At 38.5% G+C, this 21,279-nt stretch overlaps 2 protein-coding genes across 2 annotated transcripts in view; both read left to right on the top strand.

Annotated features, from left to right (window-relative positions):
• Window positions 1-16,577, top strand: part of espn (espin) — a gene marked incomplete at both ends in the record, with an annotated part of 35,769 nt that extends 19,192 nt beyond the window's left edge. Inside the window, 6 exons of the mRNA XM_083894588.1 lie at window positions 729-960; window positions 1,579-1,629; window positions 5,075-5,220; window positions 5,713-6,105; window positions 13,044-13,123; window positions 16,430-16,577. Of these exons, the coding sequence (XP_083750714.1) occupies window positions 729-960; window positions 1,579-1,629; window positions 5,075-5,220; window positions 5,713-6,105; window positions 13,044-13,123; window positions 16,430-16,577 (1,050 nt within the window). The remainder of the gene's footprint in view (window positions 1-728; window positions 961-1,578; window positions 1,630-5,074; window positions 5,221-5,712; window positions 6,106-13,043; window positions 13,124-16,429) is intronic.
• Window positions 8,585-9,525, top strand: LOC310931707 (espin-like protein; the record flags this gene model as incomplete). Its single annotated transcript, XM_083894938.1, has 2 exons — window positions 8,585-9,287; window positions 9,368-9,525. 2 exons carry the CDS (start codon window positions 8,585-8,587, stop codon window positions 9,523-9,525), a joined length of 861 nt encoding a protein of 286 aa, XP_083751064.1.
• Window positions 16,578-21,279: the final 4,702 nt, after the last annotated feature.

Below are 21,279 nucleotides of genomic sequence, written 5' to 3'. Positions count from 1 at the left end.
ATAACCCTTTATATAGTGCTTAAAAAATGTATTAGACCACCTGTCATAAAAAAAGGATAATATATTTAATAACATAAATATTGTATAAATCTTTCAAAAACTTGTTTAAATCTAAAAGTATTATTGTTATTGATTTGAAACTGAATTCACCTTTTTATGCCCACATTTGTGCTTCTCTGACAGAAATTAATCATTCAGCCACTAATACAAATATTCGTTCACACATTTAACCATTGCAGAAACATAAAAAATACGACTTTGATAATTACCAATGCTGTTAATTTAGGGCAGGTGTGGCTTTGGGTGGCGATCTAATACATTTATTAAGCACTGAATGTTCTTTGGACGAAGGCCTTGTTTTATGATGACCACCACATTTCTATAAGAAGTCCAAACTGACAAACAAGGCAGAGTGCGCTGCATTTTTCGTGTTGGAGATGAAAACTGAGATGAGCAAACATCCTTTCTGTTGTTTCCCGACACACTTCAAAAAGGAAGGGGTGAGCGAATGACTCCTCTGTTTGATACAATCTGCAGCATTAATATTGGATGTTACACACTGGATCCTTAAGAATATCAATGCTGGCTAATGAAAAGTCTCTTGCCTTTTATCAGTGATACTGGCTGTCAGAGTGATACAACAATGGGGTTGCTCGGAGAAACCTTACATGGATGACAACAGGTTAATTAGTGGGTATAATTCTACTTTGTCATTTCCCCTCTTCCAGGGCTCGATGTTATTGGAGGAACCAAACGATAGCCCCACCCACAGCTCAGAGAACGGCACCACAGAGGAGTCGGGCCCACCTCCAACTCCACCACCTCCACCTCCTCTTCCACCAAGCAACCCAACGCCAATGCCCCCTCCTCCTCCTCCACTTCCCCCAGAGACACCAGCCACCCGGAATAACGTGGGTACTACCTCCACCAACCAGCGACGTCAGTCTTCCTCGTCTGGAAGTGAGTGTCCCTTTAACTTTTACTCCTACTTGACCATTCCCAATTTTTTTTCTTCTTCATTTCCTACTTTTTCTGGCACTAGTCGCACCTGTTCAGTGTATAAATAAATGCATATTTTCTCTGATGAATTACACACTTGATTTTTCTTATTCTTATAATTATTATGCGCACATGTAATCCCACATGGTGTAGATGAGTAGAGCCTAACCCTAGCATCCTAAATAACAGATTATAAATTAATGATGTTGGGTTACGATTACCCTGAGAACTGGTTTAGTGTTCAGCCATTTCCTTAAGTGCCCCGTTGCGCTGGATGTTGTTGTGAACAGTGGATTAGCTGTTTTAGTTACAGATATTTGCACTTAATATTTTGCGTTATCCTAAATCTAAATAAAAAAAAATCCAATATTTTATAATTTATAGTAAATAAAATTGAGGTAAGTGTGGCAATTTGACCTAAATACACACAAAATGTAACCTATTTAGCATTTCTATTTGAGCAGTTTGTCTGTTCTTTTTCTGTTCATGCGTTCTCACCTGTGTCGCTGTCTTTTTTGTTTGTTTTCATCATTCTTCTTTTTGCATGCCATGGTATGTCTTCATTGCTGCTTCAACAAGGTGGAGATTACTCTGCCTCTAAAGCAGATGGAGCACTAAAAGAGGTGAAGTGTAAGTACAGACAAAATCAGTTTTACTTAGTTACTTGTAACACACACACTAGTTAACAGTTACGATTATTAAATCAGAGTTGTGTAAGACCTGTGTAATATTGTCATACTTGACAGTGACCAAGGACCAAACAAATCTATTTCACAAGAGGTGGTGTGTTTTAATTCTTAAGGAGAAAAAGCAATTTGCTCAAAGTAAAGAGAACTGTGCAAACATGGCAAGAAACAAAAGAATGAAACCTACAGGATACAGCTGCATTACCCATTAGTCAACATGTGAACACCACCATAATTACCTATGACCAGGCCTGGGCAAAATACATCTATGTAAATGTATTTTAAAATAAAATACCAAATATCCAACTAATAAATGTATCAAAATAAACTACAAAATACAGCAGCCATGCATGTATCGAAATAAACTCTCTTTTTTTAAACTAAAAATACTCATTCAAGGAACTGTTCCTTAAGTATCTGTAATTACTTTCTTGGTGTTCAGTAACAGATGAAGCCCACAATGAATCAGCAAACAATCCAAATGGGTGATTGGACTACACTGATGGTGTGTTTCATCAAAGTACAGAACCAGAACAAAAAAAAAATCAGGTCATATTTAAATGTAACATCCTAGTACCATCCAAAACAATAAATACTTGGAAGCCAATTCTCATGACCCAGTCAAGCTGTACACACCATAGCACAAGGATTGAGAGCATACACAAATTCAAAGTCTAGAACATCAAACCATTTTGATACAAAATATGAATGCATTTTGTCATCTCAATAAAATACAAAGAAATTACAAAAAAATACACATGTATCAGAAATACTGGTCATGACAAAGTCACAAATTATGAATACAGTCATTTTAGCCGAGTCATAAACAGTAACATTAATTAAGCTGTTTATTCTACATTTAGGGACCCTTTTACTTTTACCATTAGGCTTTGTGTGGTAAATATCCCACTGTCTCATCTATTTATGCTCCACCTGCTGCCCATTAGCAGGACAGCAGTAAAACACTTTAAGAGCAGTGTATGCTCACTAACGACATGATTTGAGCTACACTGGTAATCTGGCAACAAACAGGCTGTAAGGTGGCTGTAAAACTGAAAACCACCAACATGTCTGATCATTTGAGATTAATTAATGATGCTCACAACGGCAGCAAACAGGTGGCTGAGTGAAAATGCTGTTACGACATTGTAAATGGTCGTAACAGCAGCTCTTCTGTCTTTTCTATTGATCACACAGAAGAGGATTGCACAGATTACATTGCACAGGAGGACTCGTCTTTATCTTAGTGCTGTAAGCACTGTGAATGCTCTCTAATTATATGATTTGCTCTATAGCATTAACTAGGTAATAAATGGGCAGGAAGGTGGTTCTAAAATTAAGAACCACCGACACAACTGAGAGCTCACAATGACTTTACAGTTCAGAAAATTACTGACACAATGGCGACACACTAGGTGGATGCTTTATAGTGAAGAAGGAAGCCTGCCTAGATAGAGGGACACAGTTGTTTTGTGGCACCACAGCTGTTACGAGATGCAATATAAAGGAAGAGCTACTGTAAGCAGAAATGTTCTGCTTGTGTGTGTGTGTGGTCATGTTCATCACAAGAGGCTACTTAATGTACAAATGTTCTCCACCTGTTACAGCTCCACCCTCCTTTATACTTGCTCTTGCAAACCTGCTGAGTCCACACGCTTACCCTAAACAGAATTTCACGAGCAGACACGCACCGACTAACAGCAGACAAATATGACAATGAAGTCAAACGCAAATTCAGTCCACAATAATTTTGCAGGCAATCAGACACATCTAACTGAATAATCAGCTGTTCGGTAAGCTCATTTTATTGACAGTATTTTTTTTATTGAATGTTAAGCAAAAAAAAATGTTTTAATTGAACTCACTGAATCTGGAAATGCACATGCAGTATAAGGAAGTGTCATGTGTCATAAAAGTGTGTCAGGGTTCAAAAGCTGTCTTTTGCAGGCTTCAATTTTAGTGCGCACACTGTATACCATTTACAGTTTTACACTGGATCATCACACCTCTTTCCTCTATAATCTAATAAATGCGAGTTGTTTGACGGTGCACTTACGAGTGAACTGTGTGTCGGGTTTATTGTGGTGAAGAATAATACAGAAGGGTCGACTAACAAGCCGGGGATTGAAGACTAACTCTGTGTGAGTGTGTGCGCGCACATGCTCATGCAGCTGACCAAATGCATCCATGCGTGCGCATGTGTGTTAATTCCTGGCCGGCTTGCCATTGGCTTGCTGTCACTTCCAGTTACCGGTGATTCCCTTAGATTTACCGCAACTGTGATGATGGGACTTTGGTAGAAAGCTGAGAGAAAAGGGAGAGCAAGTGAACGTGAGAAGCGGCGGCAGGCTAGAAAACTCTATGTCCGGCGAAACCCGATTGAGGTCATCTCAACAGGGAAGAATATTTATGCAAGGACTTATAGAAGATGAGAGCTCAATAAAGAACTGAGTATATTCAGTTCAGGGGGGGTTCAGACTCGCTAAAACAGGTGAGATCATTGTACATTTTTGTTGCAGTTGTAAAATGAATGTGTAACAGCTATAATGGTTAGTTATAGATTACATTATTATGTTTGATCCTCGCATATTTCCCACTCAGTCTCTGAGTGTACATCTCAAATATGACAGTGTATAATAATATCATTTGGTACATGTATTCACTAAAAGGTTTGTCATCCTGTCACCAGAAAAAAAACTTTTACCATAAATCAGAGTGTAAGCTGTATTACAATGTAGTCTAAACACTACTTTTTCTAATTAACATTTCAATTTTCATTAATTTAGTCTTTCCTGTGAATACGCTGTGAAAAAGCTTTGTAGTATTAGTAGCATTACCAATCGAGGTTATAATCAGTTTTGTGTTGGTACATCGTTCACTATTGGCAGATTGGAATTCGTGTAAACAAATCCATGTAAATTGTATACATTTTCTACTGAAAGAGATTGTGTGCCTGCTATCTTTGGATTCACTGCCATGAAATAATTTTGATTGCAGAATTTGTTTTATTAACAATATCTTTGAACTGAACCCATTTCAGTTCCATAGCTAGAAGAACTTTTGAGGGAATAAAAATGAAACCAGAGTGGGAGCCTTTCCCAAAGTAAACAAATCAAAAAAACAAAAGAGAAAACATCCATGAAAGCCTGGCTGAGTACACCGTAATGACCTCCCTTCACTGTCCAACCTGCTCTGCATCAGCATTGTTACCTGCCTGGTCGCATGAAATATTTAACACTGAAATGCCACCCAACCCCTCCATCACTCCCTCTTCTTCACTGTGTGTGTGTGTGTGTGTGTGTGTGTGTCTGTCTCTCTCCTTTTCTCCCCATTTATTTCTTCTTTCTTCATACTTGGTTTCACTTTTCTGCACCTGCTTTTGTCTGCAGGTGCAAAATCTTTCAACATGATGTCCCCCACTGGTGACAACTCAGAGCTGCTGGCAGAGATCAAAGCAGGAAAGAGCCTCAAGCCCACATCCCACAGTAAAGGCTACACCACAGTCTATTCCAGCAGTGGACCCACAGGCAACAATGTAGGTCTTCGTCTACAGTCTTTTTTCATTACTGATGATATTTTTATCTGAGGGTCACTGATGAATGAAAAATTGGTCACTCTTTCTACATTATAAGACAAGTTATACTAGATTTCCTTTTTCTTTTTTTCTTCTTTAAGAAAAACACTGTCTGAAAACAGCCCTTTGCTGCTCCTAATGGTAGACACCTGTATATGGTTGTCATTCATTGGTCCCTTGAGGCTCAGTGCTAAAAAAAAAAAGCCTTCCATGATCTCAGTTACTAAAAGTAAGTGTAGTCACACATCATGTGGACCTAAGCTTGAGCTAAGTGAAGGAGGCTATGAAGAAAGTTCACATCTCTTGAGATAGTAGTTTAAGATGGTAATGTACAGACTTTACCTTGAATACATTTCCCAAAGAATGGGTGGTATTTCCTACTATACTAATCTAAGGTTGACTATTGAAAAATCAATCCATAATTAGGAGTTTTTCACTTTCACTTTTCTGTAGGGAGAAACTACATCTCCACCAGAGACCCGCACATCCAGCCCACCTGCCAAGCCATCGTCTCCTCCACCATCCAGTCCACCCGTCATCTCCCCGCCCAGCACCCCAAGTCCCAGCAACCCAAGTCCCAGCCCCAGTCCCACTGGCTCTGGAAGTACCAAAATCATATCAACCTCCACGAGCTATGAGCGGCTGCCCTCTAACTCTGTGATCAACGGAAACGGTGGCAGTGGCAAGACAGGAGCAGACTCAGGACGGAAGGCAAGCCTCGCAGACGTGGAGGCACTAGTGCCCACTCACGATGAACAGGGAAAAGCAATACCTGAGTGGAAGAGGCAGGTGATGGTGCGTAAGCTTCAGGTCAAGATGCAAGAGGAGGAAGACCATAAACGCAAGGTAAGCACAGTGTTGCAAGGCTGTGTATAACAAGGTCCAGAAGCTTTGTCTCTCACCTTAGCTATCCCCATTTGTGGCACTGTGGCAAATTCAAAATGATCTCGATCTTGATGTCAACTCAAATAATTGCCAGCACAATGGGGATAGCTGAATTTCTGGATGTACATGTCGTTTGAATTTGAGTGTGAATTTTAACAAGATTGTGTTTTATATTCATGCATGATTTGCATTTATTGTCTTGTTTTTAAATTGTTAGTCAAAGTTCATTTGGCACCTATGAATGCATGACATGTCATATGACAAAGAATGAGCCACAGTTAGAGTCTTACCTTCACTTTAGTTATCCTCATACATAAAAATGAGTGCCATTGATATTAAGGTTTCAGGCGCCATCCTGAATTTTATTTATAAATATGATTATTTGGAATCTCTCACTTTCGCTCTTGATCGGTTACTGCAGTGTGTGGTGAATTGAGACAAGGTATATATAAGTAATTCTTACTCTAAACTGAACATTTCTCAGTTTTAAGTTAGACAGGAAGGAGACTGTGACCAACTTAAATAAATGAGTAGATAGATAAATATCTCCACTCTCCTATAGTTGATGTTTGTCATTAAAATGTCTAAAAAGTATCAAACTAACTTGAGCATTAAGTATCTTATTTAAACATTTCTCCCTTTAAATAGAAAGATAACTTTATAATTGCAAGAAAGATTAGCTAGCTACAAATGTGCTCACCATTTTAGAATGTTGTGTTTTTGCATGCCATCTTCTCATATAAATATTATTTGTTAATAAAGACAGACGTCTGGAGTGCAGTGATCTGAACACTTGGCTACAGTGCCCATCACAGCATCACACACAACACACTTGACAAACAAATTCAGTGTGGGCTGGTGATTGATGGACTTTTGCGGCTTCAAGTTGTTACATGCTGATTCAGTGGTGTGATGCCGGGCCCATTCACACTACAGGTTAACCAATAATAACAATAATACAAAAAATAATTGATATTGCTAGCTATATTTGTACAGCACTCTGAAAGTAACAAAACATGCGCATTACATGTATTTGTGTTTATTTAACAGATTGTGACCTGTTAAAGAGTAACACCATTTTCACACAGTTTTAACTCTGTTACACCTTTAGTGACAGTCCTTTTCCTGCCACTTTTGGGTGTGGACTGAAGTCTGTCTGCAGAACTGATGTCAGTATCCAACAGTGATGCACACAGCAGTGTTACATCATATTTGGGTTGCAGACAGAACATGCAGCAGGGTGAAAATGTCAACTGCTGGATGCCAGTCTCTGTGTTTGGAAAAGGAACTCACTTTTAAAATGGGGGAGGGGAGAAGCTGTAAAGAGGGACTGAGCAAATACAGGTCTGAGTTCCAAATCCTTAATGATACAAAAGTAGACATTCTGTAAGCATGTACAACAGAGCAAAGTTGTGTTTATCACCATTGGTATAACTAAAAGTTTCCCATTAGAACTAAAGTCCATGTAAAGCTTTTACCAAGGCAGTGCCATTGCACCACTAAATCCATGTAAAGCCTGTGTGTCAGGATGGACTTGCGCTGAAGTGTGTATTTACCCGAGGAACTTCGAGCTGAAGGAATCCCTCCTTCTTCCCCTTTTTCTTGTCTTCTGGTCTCTTGGTCTCCTCTGATTTAGTTTGCGGCTAGTGGGCACTACCAACCTCAGGAATGGCATTACTCCCACATCCACAATGCCATTTTGGGCCCATTTGGGGAACTGATGACAGAGGATGACCTAAACCGTATTGAGAAGCAAATTGAGAACCTACAGGTCATGCATAAGGTCTCAGAAGTTGAAAAGGAGCTGGAAGATTTAGAGCGTCAGCTTCGCCAACTCCTACCGGTTTCTGCAGCCCTCAATCAAGGACACTTCTCAGTTAATCCAAAGCAAGTGCATGGTCAAGCTGAGGACCTTCCAGCCTGGTGTAGTAAGATTTCTACACTACTTAAGAATATGGCCATTCTTCTTGCTACCTTGGGGGGGAAAGAGATCGATATCTTGGACCTTGTATACGCAGGACATTCTCAGCAAGAGGAAAGGAATTTGAGCACAGGACAGTCTGAAATAGCAGGATCAGCTGCCACTGGAGTTATGGGACGCTCTCAGTCCTTCTCAACAAGAGAGGAAGTGGAGAAGGAAATAAAGCAGTGTGGAGTCTCAGTGAAGAACCTCAAGGCCAATTATGAAATTCAGAATCAGTCACAATCTGCAGACACAGCAAATAGAGTATACAAACGCAAGAGGTCACTCCCTGTGGTAAGTGAGTCGAGTAAAACTCCAGAGACAATTCAGGACACTGTCCCTTGTTCATCTGCAACAGTCCTTGAATGCAATACAAATGGAATTTTACCTACAGTAGAAGAATCAGTCTCACCAGTAATTGAAGAACCACTCATCGTTGCATCTCATGCTCCTCCGACATATGCACCCCATGAGATAATGGCTCCGACTAACATTGAGCAGTTTAATCACGTTCTGTCTGCAGATCCAATTTTAAATGATGATCAACTTACAAGAAGCTTGGAGGTGCAGACAGATGTAAGTTATGTTCAAGAATGCATCGAAATGAGGAAAGAGAGAATTGTTTTCCTGTTCCTTGAACACTGGAGGAAGTACACCATCTCTGAGTCTTATCGGACTAAATATGCAGGCAGGAGAGGGAATCATTTAGATGTGGGCTTGGAGGACTACAATCAGTTTAGTGCACAAATTGGTGGGGAGATACAGAGTGAAGACGACAAGCTCCTGCTTTTCATGAAGTCAAAGCAGGTAGTTGGAAATCTGATCGGCCACTGGAGGACAATTATGAGTCAAGTGCCCACACGCCAGATCCGTAGGCTGAGCCGTGCCCAGATGATCTACTGGCCAGAACACTTCTTGCCACACATCAATGGTTCACCTGTGAGCTATGAGGGCCTAACCCTCGACCTTTTTATGCTTGGATACTTCCAGTTGCTGGAAATGAACATGTCTCGCAATGAGCGCAAATTTCGCCACCTCTTGTGCTACGAGATGTTTGACCGTCTTGGTAGCCATAAATGGGAGCTGATAAGGCAGTTCCACAAAGAGGTCATGGAGGAAATTGAGAGAGGGAAGCGGGACTGGGTGGATGGTTTTGAAGACATAAAGCTCAAGTATTTTGGTGACTCTGATGTGGGGGGAGGTGTAATGACAGCTTCACTACACGGCATGTCTCCTGATATGTCAATTATGCCAATGCAGGAGTCTCTCCCTCCACCACCTTCACACCCTCCACCCCCTCCACCCCCAACACATCCTGCACCCTCACATCCAATGTCAACTCCTCCTATGCAAACGTCCTTACCAACCTCACCATCAGATGGTTCCTCATCACCACCTGCTGCAGCCCAGGAGAGTGAATCTGATAAAGGCATTTCAAATGTTACTGTGGTTTCTAATGGGAATAATTCAAAGCAGGACCATATGCAGAGCGCAACAACTAAAACTGTACAACACTCTGAGGCAACAGCTAAACCTGAGACAACGCAGGACACAATAGAAAGCGCAGAACTAGACCCAGTTAAAAATATTCCAACTGCTACTGTTGAAGTCATAGAGGAACCTCCTGTTGATAAACCACCTCTAAGAGATGAACCTAATGAAGACTCAATTAAAGTTATCTATGAGCTAAAAGAGTTTAGCAATGAGGAAATAATCAGATACATTGACAGAAGCTTTGCTTTTTGGAAAGAAAAGGAAGCTGAACTTTTCGATATCTAACAGCTATGAATTCAGGGTTTACTAAAAGCCTAGTTCACCTGAACAAAGAGAGGAAAGCAGGACCAGGAAAACTGATCTGCGCTGTGGATTATGCTGAGAAAGGAAACTAATCTGGTGTGTTACATGTAGAGCACATGAGGGACTTAAGTGCAGCAACGCAAAGAGCATCCACTTAGTTGTGCTGCCTTTATCATATGCATACATGTACATTATTGTATGAAAAGATAGCAAGTGATGCCAGGAGACAGATTTGCACCAACCATTTCAATTAGTTTTGATTTGTGATGAACCAAGTTACTTATCGAAACTATGATGATCAATTGCCATGGTACACTGCTTCAAGGAGAATGAGTTTTTAAAGCAAGAGATTTGCCATAAAAGAGTATTGTGTATTATTCATACTGTCTTTGTTATGAGGGATATAACCAGTGATACTGCAAACTTGGTTTGGATTTTTCAAAAATCTTACATTGCGTTTCATGCTACCATCATCTCAGTAAGGCAAAGGATTGGAAGGCAAATTAAGTTTTCTTTAGCTGCCACCGTTTCACCTGCCTCCAAATAGGCAGGTGCTAGAGATGAAACAGTGGCAGCTGAAAAACATCATTTTTCTAAACATAATTATTTTAAAGTGCACTTTGTTGCAAGACTCAAAACTAAGTCATGAGTTACTAAGGGGTTCATAAATGGCCTGTGTATTCAAGTCTTCAATGTGGTAAATGCAAAACCCGGTTACATTAACTACAAAGTGAATAACTAATTCAGAACTTGAAAACTACATTTAATGGAAAAATGGAAAAAATGGAACAGATCACCTGACAAATCTGATTTAAAACATATTAACAGTGTGTTGTCCGTTTATAATTGTGGTCTTTGAGTGTTTTGCTCAAACCTTCCATTAATTTAATTTGTGTCATTTTATTATTGGATTTCTACATCACTTTTAGAAATAAAGCTTGATATTTTTGTGGAGATAGCAATCAGTAGTTCTTCCCCTACACTGTTCTGCATTTGCTGAATATCTGAGTGGCCATCAGTCTAATATTTGAACACAATTTTTCTTCCATAGACAAAACCTGACTAATCGCCTCATGTACCAGTGAAAGAGCCACAACACCAAGCTCTTTCATGAGTAATCCTCCACTGCAACACTTGTAGCCGTCAAGAACCTCACTGTCCCCATAGTGCAGCCTCTGCTGCAGCAAGATTACCTTCAAATAACCCTCTTAGCACCAGGCTTACATGAGCCATAAGGAGGTTACAGTGAATCTTGATCAACTCACAGCTATAAAGAGAGAGAGATAGACGGACAGATTTGTGTTTATGTACTATTTGTGTCAGTTTTGTTTAATGTAACCAGCACACTAAAGAGTACGAGTTGAGTTGACAGTGGACTGTATACTCTGTAAGTCATGCATCATCGACATACTACTAAATTTTGAGCATCATAAACATTTACACAAATGATACACTGTCAAATTCACTATGATATTGTATTTTCCTGCCCACTCCAACACAATACGTACAATATAAGTGACTAAAGTTTGACATTTCCTAGGGCATGAAAAAGATCTGGTCCATACTCGCATCATTTATATTCAACAGTAATTCACAAACATGTTCACTTATGATAAAAGAGGTTTCAGTTTTGATTCTTGTAGAGTCCATTTCAGTAATGCAGTTCCCTGCTCTGGACAGTTGTGTGGATTGAGGTTTTTAATACTGGGTTATCCGATACGTGTTAGTAATGTACGTGTACACATTGTAAAAAAAGACAGTTAAGCAAACTGTGATTTGTGAATTTGGACTATATAAATAAAACTGAATTGATTGGACTTTGACTTGATAAATGTTAAGTTAAATGAACAGTATAGTGACATTGTAAAAGCAGAAAGTTCAATATGTCACTGGTTAGACAGGCATTGTGACTCTTGTCAACACTGGTTTAAATGCATATCTTAAATATCACTGATGAGTAGGTGCCACCATGTCATTGACCTATAAAGGATTTAAAGGCAACAAGTAACCTGCGACTATGAACACGTTTAATATCACTTAAGGATAAATAGTAAATGCACTTATTGACGTGTTGGTTAATTAATAATAAACAATTCAGGGAAATTCGCACACAAATTTGTGTTTGGATATTTTTCTTCTGTAATTCCCAGGGGAATCATTAAACATTCACAGTGTAGATAATCTTACCTGGATTCATGTTTGCCAGGGCAAGTGAAATGCTTCAGTAAAAGGAATGAAAAGAGTAATGTATCTTGTCAGGTGAAGATGGGATATCCAAGAAGGCTGCCCTCTGGCTGCTCCACATCCAATTACAGCCTGAAAGAGAGTAAAGGATCCAGTTACTATATGAGAGCACGCTTTGAGAGAACGTCCTGTAAAACAATGTCCTGTCCATTTAAAAAGGCTTCATTTTATCTCAAAGACATGGGAGAAGAGTGCCGACCTATTGTGAGCCGTTTGTTGGTGTAAGTACATACATCAGTTTACACAGTTTAGGTCTGCCATAAAAGCTGTTCGACAGAAATGTGACATTTGAGAATGTATATGTGGTTCACAATAAAAGGTGAACCAGGTGCAGGTGCTTTCCTCACCTCTCCAACATTTACAGAGGCCTTATGTCAAACTGCAAGCACTGAAAAACCTCAATCCTTCCTTTTGTTTGACTGCAATTATAATAACCCCACACACAATATAAACCCTTACCTTGTAAAATCAGTGACAAACATAACAAAAATCCTGTGACACAAGCAGATTTAATTCAACAACTTTCCAATTGTCTGTATTCAAAAACAACGTCAACACAAATAATGTAAGTATTCAAAAACTTGAATAGAGTATTACACTGAACATCACTTAGATCATGTTTTATAATTTTGCTTACATGTTATTATTTTAATTTAGACTGTAAACCTGTGACCTTGGCTACGACTGCATGAGGCAATTAATGTGAAGCTGATGCTGGCTAGATATTTAGCATGTTTATGTCCTCTGGTTTTTTTTCACTATGCTCATCAAACATCATGATAATTAGTATTTCAAAGACAGCTAATCTCGTCCCTGCTGCGACTGTTACAACGCTTTACCAACTGGTATGGGCTCCTATCTATTTCCCTCCGTCTGTCTGTATGTCTGTCTACAGGCAGATGAGGAGACAGCACGCCTGGCATCCATGCCGGCTTGGAGGAGAGACATGATGAAGAAGAAAATGGATGAAGAGAGGTGAGTTACGAAGCTGTGTTGCTTGGCAAGTCCGAAATTTCAAAGTTTCATGATTATATAATGCTTGGACACTAAATTGGCTGCAAGTGTGAGAGTGGATTGCTGTTTGTCTCTATGTGGCTCTGTGATGGACTGGTGACCTGTCCAAAGTGTACTCGCCTTTTGCCCTATGTCAGATGGGATTGGCGACCCTCATGTGGAGGTTAAAGCGGATAAAGATGGATGGATAATGCTTATAATATCCTGAGCCAGTAGAGGAAGGTTGTGCTCATTGTGGTGGTGTACGTTAGTACCAAGCTTTCTGTTTTAATATTGTATGGTTTAGGTCTCCAATTCTATTCTGCAAAATTCTGCCCGTGCAAATCCCTTCTTTCAGTTAGTAAACTTCACCTGCTGTTTTCATCTGCAACTGATACACTAACACAAGATGGCAAGTTGAGAGAATGCCTTTCTTTATCTGAAATGATCTTTGTTCTGTTACAACTAACTACAAAATGATTCTCCATTTGTCCTTAGTGTTTTATTAAATGTTTATCTGACATTTGTTTTCAAAATTGTTCAACAATCTGTGTTTTTAAAGAATGACTGCTTTTACTGTTAAAGATATTTACACCTTTTCCTCTTTTGCTTACGCCCTCCTGATGTGACAGGGCGCAGAGAAGGTAAGATACCTTATTATTTCCACATAGCAATGTTTACAAAACATATTCTAAAATTCGTTAAATTAGCGCTCAGTACAGCAGCCATTTGTCATGTTATAGCAGGTAAAAGCACTTGACTAGGTTTCGTTCATGAAAATCAGAGAGCTAGCAAACACATTGAAAATGAGAAAGCTAAATTGAACTCAGATATTTTTAATTAATTTTATTGTTTTCACCTGTGATTTTTCCTGCTATAAACTGTCAAAATGGCCGCTGTGCAAAGGGCCCTTTATGAGATGATACATCTCCAGATTTTTTAAAATTGATTATACTGTGTCTTTCATAAAGTATTTAATCTAGTGGTCAAAAAGTGTCACATCATGTTAATCTTTACTTGTTAGCCTGCATTAAAATGCCATTACAGATATCTTTAACCTCATGTTGACTAGTGAAAACTACAGTTTCAGATTCTGGCAATTCAGTTTCAACCAGAATAACGTCACTTTTGCCACTGACATAAATGAAGTCAAGGACCACACAAAGTATTTAAAGAAATAGTAAACCCATACGTATATATACAACATTTACGTACATAACATAACATTTTAAAAGTAAAAATACAACATTTGACATGCAAACCATTGAGACGTTTCCTTTCCTTGAGACTATTTCAAAATAAAAGCCTGGGTGTGTTTTACTAGTTATGTTTTTATCTTTCGTGTATCATCACCATATCACAATTTAAAGCTTTTTTGGGGGGAAAACATTTGACATAACCTGTGACTATGATAAAATTGTTTTGCGGCTGTGTCTGGCCCCAGGGCCTTAGTTGCCCATGTATGTTGTAGATAGCTCTAACTTCCGGTTTCAGTAAGTCACAATTCAAGTTTGAGAAATCTACAACTTTATGACTACTTGAAACAATTCAAGATATCTAAAAAGGAAAGGACAATGTGGATATCCTCAATTGAGGATAATGAAATATATCTTGAACTTGAATTGTGATTACTGTGAAAACTGGAATTAGGGATATCTATAATGGCAAACCCCATACACATGAATGACAAAAGTGACGCCATTCTGACTTTTAATTGCATATATGTAACTGTAGTTTTGACTAGTAACAATGACGTTGCAGTTATCGGTAGTAAATATCCTGTGGAGAGGTTAAACGTTCAAACCGCTTGCCATAGCATTAGCTCATGCTAACAGCAAGCACGCACACACTCACCTGTTATTATAAACGAATCCTAGCATACTCTGGAGCAGCAGGTCACTCTGTGTTCTCACGAAGTGAGCGTACGAAGTTGACTGTTTATGCAGAAAGAAACTTAATGTTTCCCGTCAACCTCCGACAGAAACTGTTGTAGTGTAAGCGAATTAACTACGACAAACAACAACACAGGTGTCTTCGTCTTTGGCTCGTTTTTTTCAGATTTTGCCCACGTGAGCTGAGTAACCAATCACATGACTTCATTACAGAGCGACGTCATATGACGCTTTTGTTGAGCCCTGCTGGACGTTCGTTTTTACATTCCACAGCTGGTCATTACAGATGTAGTTCATTCAAAACATTTCAGTTTGATATATCTAAAATTTAGTTACGATTAGGTGAATTGTTGAACTAGAATATATTCACAACAATAATTTATGTTGTGAATATCAACAGTTGAATTGGACAAACCCCACACACATAAATGGTGAAAGAGACACCACGATTAATGAAGTTTTGTATATGTGAAATGAACAATAACTCATGAATAATTAATCATAATTGCTTATATGTGTGATACATATTCAGGCTAGCTTTTACATGACATTACTGACTGGTGCGGTTTGATCCTTCTTCTCTGACATAAAAGGCCAGGGCCTCCTAAAGTGTGGGCTGCAGCCCTCTGGTGGACTCTGACGGTATTGCAGAAAGACGGGCTGAGATCAAGATCATTTGGTCCTAAAACTAAACATATATTTATTTAGCAATATAATAACAATATCAGAAACATTTTGTCCATGTATTCTATCTTTTTTTAACCAGATAAATTCAAGGGTGACCTGGCCAAGAGGTCAACAACACATGTCATAATAAATACAAGTTCAAAAAACAGATTATAAAAATTAAACTAAAATAGACAATCATTTAGGAATTCTAAGCAGCTCTAATTACCAAGTGCAGTAGTTGAGATCACAGTAACAAGTTAAAAACAAAGGTGCTGTTCATTGGATTCTCGCTGTCTAATCGTAATGGACAATGGCCATTGGTTCTTTGTAACAGAGAGCATAAGAAATCAGACAGAACAAAGCCAAGAACAGCCTTATAAATCAGTGTTTACCTTTATATACTTGAGGAAGGTCTCTGAGCTTTGGCATACAAATCATAATAAGGAGTGAGACAACTACAACCTGTAGTAAACCCTAAAGCACGGTGATAAACAGTATTCAGAGACTGATGATTTGTTTGGTTGAAGCTTTCACATACATGACGTGATATTATCATATTAGAAGTTGAAGTGCTCCAAATGTTCTCAAACACTCCCTCATCATCTGTGCTTCACATGCCAAATGAGTGCATGTTAACTCAGTGGAGAAGATCTAAACATTTCATGTAAAGAAAAAAGCCTATGTATGTTTTCTGCTCGTGTCTGATTACTACTTTTTTCATTCACAGAAAAGCAGAGGAGCAGGCCAAACAGGCCAAGGAGATGGAGGAGAAGACAGAGCAGGAGCGACTGCGGACCCTCGGCTACGACGAGACCAAATTGGCCCCATGGCAGCGACAGATCATCTTGAAAAAAGGGGATATAGCCAAACAGTGAACTGGGTCATCTCCTCTGCCTTGGCCGTCACTGAATGCCTCGACCCTGAACTGCACACAGCAGACAGCGGGGAAGAGCTTGTGAACTCTGAAGCCTGTCTCACTCTTCAGCCTCTGGAAACACGGGAACATACTGAGGTTGTTGCTGTCCACGGAGGCTCTGAGGCTCAGCTTTGGTGAAACACAGCAGAGTAACCCTCCATCTCTAAGTCAGCATCGTCCCATGAGCTCAGTGTCTTGGCAGTGATTATTTATAACATACTGGCCTAAATCTGTCCCCAATTAAATTAATCTAAACTATATTTCTAATTACTTCTCTGCAAATTAGTAGGAGCTATTTGACATACTGTAGGATATATTGGAAATGGTTACCTGTGAACACTTTGCCAGAGGAAAAGCCTTCGCCGCAATTATACTAAAATAAATGAATATATTAGCATCACTCAGCAGTGAATACTGAATGGACACGTACTGTAGCTTCATAATAACAGTCTCTATCATCAGTCATGGTGTGGTCATATCAACACAGGCTCGTTACACCATGAAGCAGCAAACGTATTAGACAACATCACAACGTAATCACGTCATAAACTTAGTCATGTCAGTTTATATCAAACATGTAGAAGCACTTTCTAAGCTGCTTTATGTTTTACTGCCAGAGTTGTAATCATTACACTTCTCAAACTAATCTGTTTCTTTTAGATAAGTCGTCACTTCTCTGTGGATCATTGATTTACTGTAGGTCTTATTTGTAATTAATGGAAAACAGTTTATGTAGCTGCACAAATCAAATTCTATTAACGGTCAATGGTAAAGAAAAAATAAAACAGTGGTCCGATTGCATTATTCTGTATGTGAACTAAATGTTAAGCTATTGTAATCATGAATGTGAAATGTTGTGTGCATGTGTTGCATAAAGTGTGTGATGTATTAAGCACATTTGACCCCAGGGAGAAACGTCAAAGACATACATAGCTTCTTATTGAACAGGGCCCTTCCAAAAATATAGGTATGCAAAGAAGGGGTCTCAAGTGCAATATTCCATAGTTTTATCACAGAAAAACTCATAATGATATTAATGACCATATTTCAAAAAATTAAAGTGTTAGTTTTGCTATGGGGCAATTAATAGTTCAAAATAACACATGTATGTATGATGCAATTAATCTAATTTAATCTAAAACAGTGACTCATCATAATTTGACGGGCAACATGAATCTGTGTGTTTGAAAGAGTTTGAGACCTCGGATGTAAAGGGATGCATGTTCCCCCCTGATGTCTCCCTAAAGAAAAGTTTGTCCTGTGTGCTGCAGCGTTCTTCATACCACTAACCTGGAGGATGAAACTTTGATGAGCAGATCTTCTTACGCCGCCTCTCTGTCTGCCTGAAACTGCGACAATATCAGATTGGTATCATTCCTTATCGCTTTGGATTCAGTAATCTGTAGCCACTGATGTGAAGAGTCCAGTTTCAGGATCCGTCAGCCCATGTCTTTGGTCCAGCAGCTGCTCAGAAACAGGATGTAAACAGATTACACAACCCTCTGTTATCACAATGTTAACTCCTCTGAGAAATCATTTCACATCAGAGAAGTGACACAAATGCCAATTAAACGATTAAACATCGAATTCATTTCACAGTCAAACAGATTTACCTATAGTCTGAGGTGAAAAGAAATCACGTATGTGTATTGTTTTCATGAACCCGGGGTTAAATGTGGACGTGTGGAGAGTATGAGTAGAATGTTTTTAACAGTAAAAATGTTACCGGTGCCCTGATATTCAAGAGTAACTAAAGCTCACGTTCATGACAGACGTGTCGTTGTGGAAATACGATGGAAATACATATACTCACTGTTTACCACAAGTACTGTATGTTGGATGTACATTCTTCACATATATATAGGTATCGAGCGTGTACGTGATCCTGGCTTGGGAATGATTTGGAAATATTCAAATTCACTTTCATCAGATGCCATATGATGTTAAAACTGAGAAATGATGTAACATGTCATTGCCATTTTGATTTTCTATACATATAATCTGTCTCTCAACATTTCTATATTTAAATATAAATAAATATATCTATATAGGGACCCTCTCAGATGTCTGACATGGCTCGGCCTTGCTTGAACTAGAATCCATTCATGCACACATTATATTTTCAGACTGTAACAAAAATGACAAATAAATAAATCTAAAATCAACAAAGTTAAGAACATGTCTGTGTTGTGTGTACATTAAAATACTCCATTAATGTATATATACATATAGATAAATATAAGATTAAGTCCTTGTGAATGAATTGTCTGAAGTGCACCGATGGATGTTTCTGTAGGCCCATGTTTCTGTTTGTTTTAGTTAATTCACGGATTAAGGAGGGTTTTGTTTTGCTTTAAACTGACATGTGGGTTGTGCAAACCAAAGTTTAACTTTAGAAACAACAACAAAGTTTAGACAAGAGAGAACATCTTGGTATTTTTATAAGCTACGATGGAGAAAGTAAGGAGGAGGAGATAATAAAGAATAAAACTAAATTATTGTCAAAACAAAACTGCTGCGACACAGTCATTTCATACAGATTAATTAATTAGAAGTTGCCTTGCACAGTGAAAGCAGGTTTGACTCAACGCAAAATCCCTCCCTTTTGAAGTTTGTGTGTAAAGGTTTCAGTCTCTCAGTCTTTCACGCACCAACACAATATGGTGTGGGGGATAGATATTACTGATGGCCACTAGATGGCAACAGAAAACTGTTGTCTTTTCGACGCGGAAGACAAGTCAAAGTTTGGAAACGAAAGAAAAACAAACACATTCTTATCTTGTTGCCAAAGGGTGAAGCTCAGTCACGAGTTTTATTGTATTATTTATTTGACTTGATTGAAAATTGTGGTCATGTTTTGAATGGACAAGCCGGTGTGGACAGTATCAATTGTTATATAAATAGTATACATATATATATATATATATATATATATATACTATGTATATATAAGATATAACACATAATAATATATAAGATCAAGTCTCATTTCACTTTAAACAGGTGGATGTTTCTTTCAGACCATTTGCATTTAAAGCAATAATCAAGAAGAATTCAACAGAAATACATTCATATAATTAGAGTGCATGCATTTCAAGGGTGTAAAAAAAATAAAGAAAAACAAAACAAACAAAAGAACAGAGCACTTGTTAAACACTCAATGTCTACGTTTAGAACAACAGGATGTCCAGCCAAATCAAAACACATAACATGATGGAGTGGCTATCATGTCTTTTAGCCAATTATCAACACTGAAGTGATTTTGGTTTCCATACTCTGAAATTCATATTCAGGGGTCAGGTGTGTAAAATCTAGTTCAACTTTTTTTTTTTTAAGTGTTGAGTCTCCTGATTTTACCACTTGCCCAAAAGTTCAAAAAGGGGGGATGTATTTAGCTGCAACACAAAACTTCCCCAATACATTTTACACACTTCACCTTTAAACTTCTACAGCTGGTACAATGATAATTGATTTTTGGAAATTCAATGTAAAAAAATAAAAATATATATTTTTTATAATAATTAAATAATAATAAATAAATAAATAATAATTATTATTATTTAATAAATAAATATTAAATAATTATAAATAAATAATAATAATAATCCGACATTTTAAAAATAATAATTTACTTACTTTACTGGTGACCTAATATTTGCTATGGTGGTGCTTTTCTATGATTGGATGACGCTCACCTCACCTGTAGTGACGTAGCAGGTTAATAGACCCCTGTGCTCACTCACACGCGCACACACGCACACACACACACACATACAGAGGAGAGAGGAGGAGGAAGTAGAACTATGTGACAGAGGAGTGAAGGAGCAGAGTTGTTGTTACAGCTGCACCTCTGAGCCTCTGGAGAACAGCAGCAGCAGCAGCTCACACTCACACACACTCTCACACACACACACACACACCGGGACCAGCACCGCAGCAGAAAGCAGTGTGTCCGTCCGTCCGTGGACTCACCTCACGCAGGTAAGAGCCTCTCTGAAAGAACACAGGCTCCGTGTTCGGTGAACTGCGTGTCACCTTACCGTGGGAATGTGCGGCAGACATTTTTCTCCCTCCCTAATCCGACTTTGAGGGAGCGAATTTAATGGGAGTTTGAGACTGAGACTGAGAAAAACAGGCTGTTGTTTTATTTAACTCTTGTGTGTCATAAAGAAACCAGGAGAAACGGTTAAAAACTGCATTTAAAGCCAGTTTTGAATGTCTGTTGTGATTGTTCTCACTTAAATACAATGCTTATAGACTTACACGTGTGTTATTGCGTGGCCGCACTTGACTTGGTCTTTATTTGTTTTGTTAAGTAACAACGTTTAACACTGACGTATATGCTTTTATCACGATATGCAGCAAAAATCACGAATCACGTGGTCAATTTCCGTTATCGGCATAATCTTGGATGGGGAAAATCACATTTAAAAAAGTCACGTGATAGGCTTACAGCATACAGTCCTAGTGGTTTATTTTACCGTTAAGTGGTCATTTCAAATGTTTAATAGTCTTTTTCCACTTTATAATGTTCACTTTGTAACTTTTGTTGCTATTGTAATGTAAAACTTATTTGAAAATCATGACAACATCATTGATAATGTTTGTGCTCGTGTTATAACACCAGTAGTACATTTCTGTGACGTTAGTAACATGTATTT

Source organism: Microchirus variegatus, assembly GCF_963457635.1.
Source record: "Microchirus variegatus genome assembly, chromosome: 9".
Lineage (NCBI taxonomy): Eukaryota > Metazoa > Chordata > Actinopteri > Pleuronectiformes > Soleidae > Microchirus > Microchirus variegatus.
Note: the sequence above shows the minus strand (reverse complement) of the source record. Positions and strands in the feature narration are given on the sequence as shown.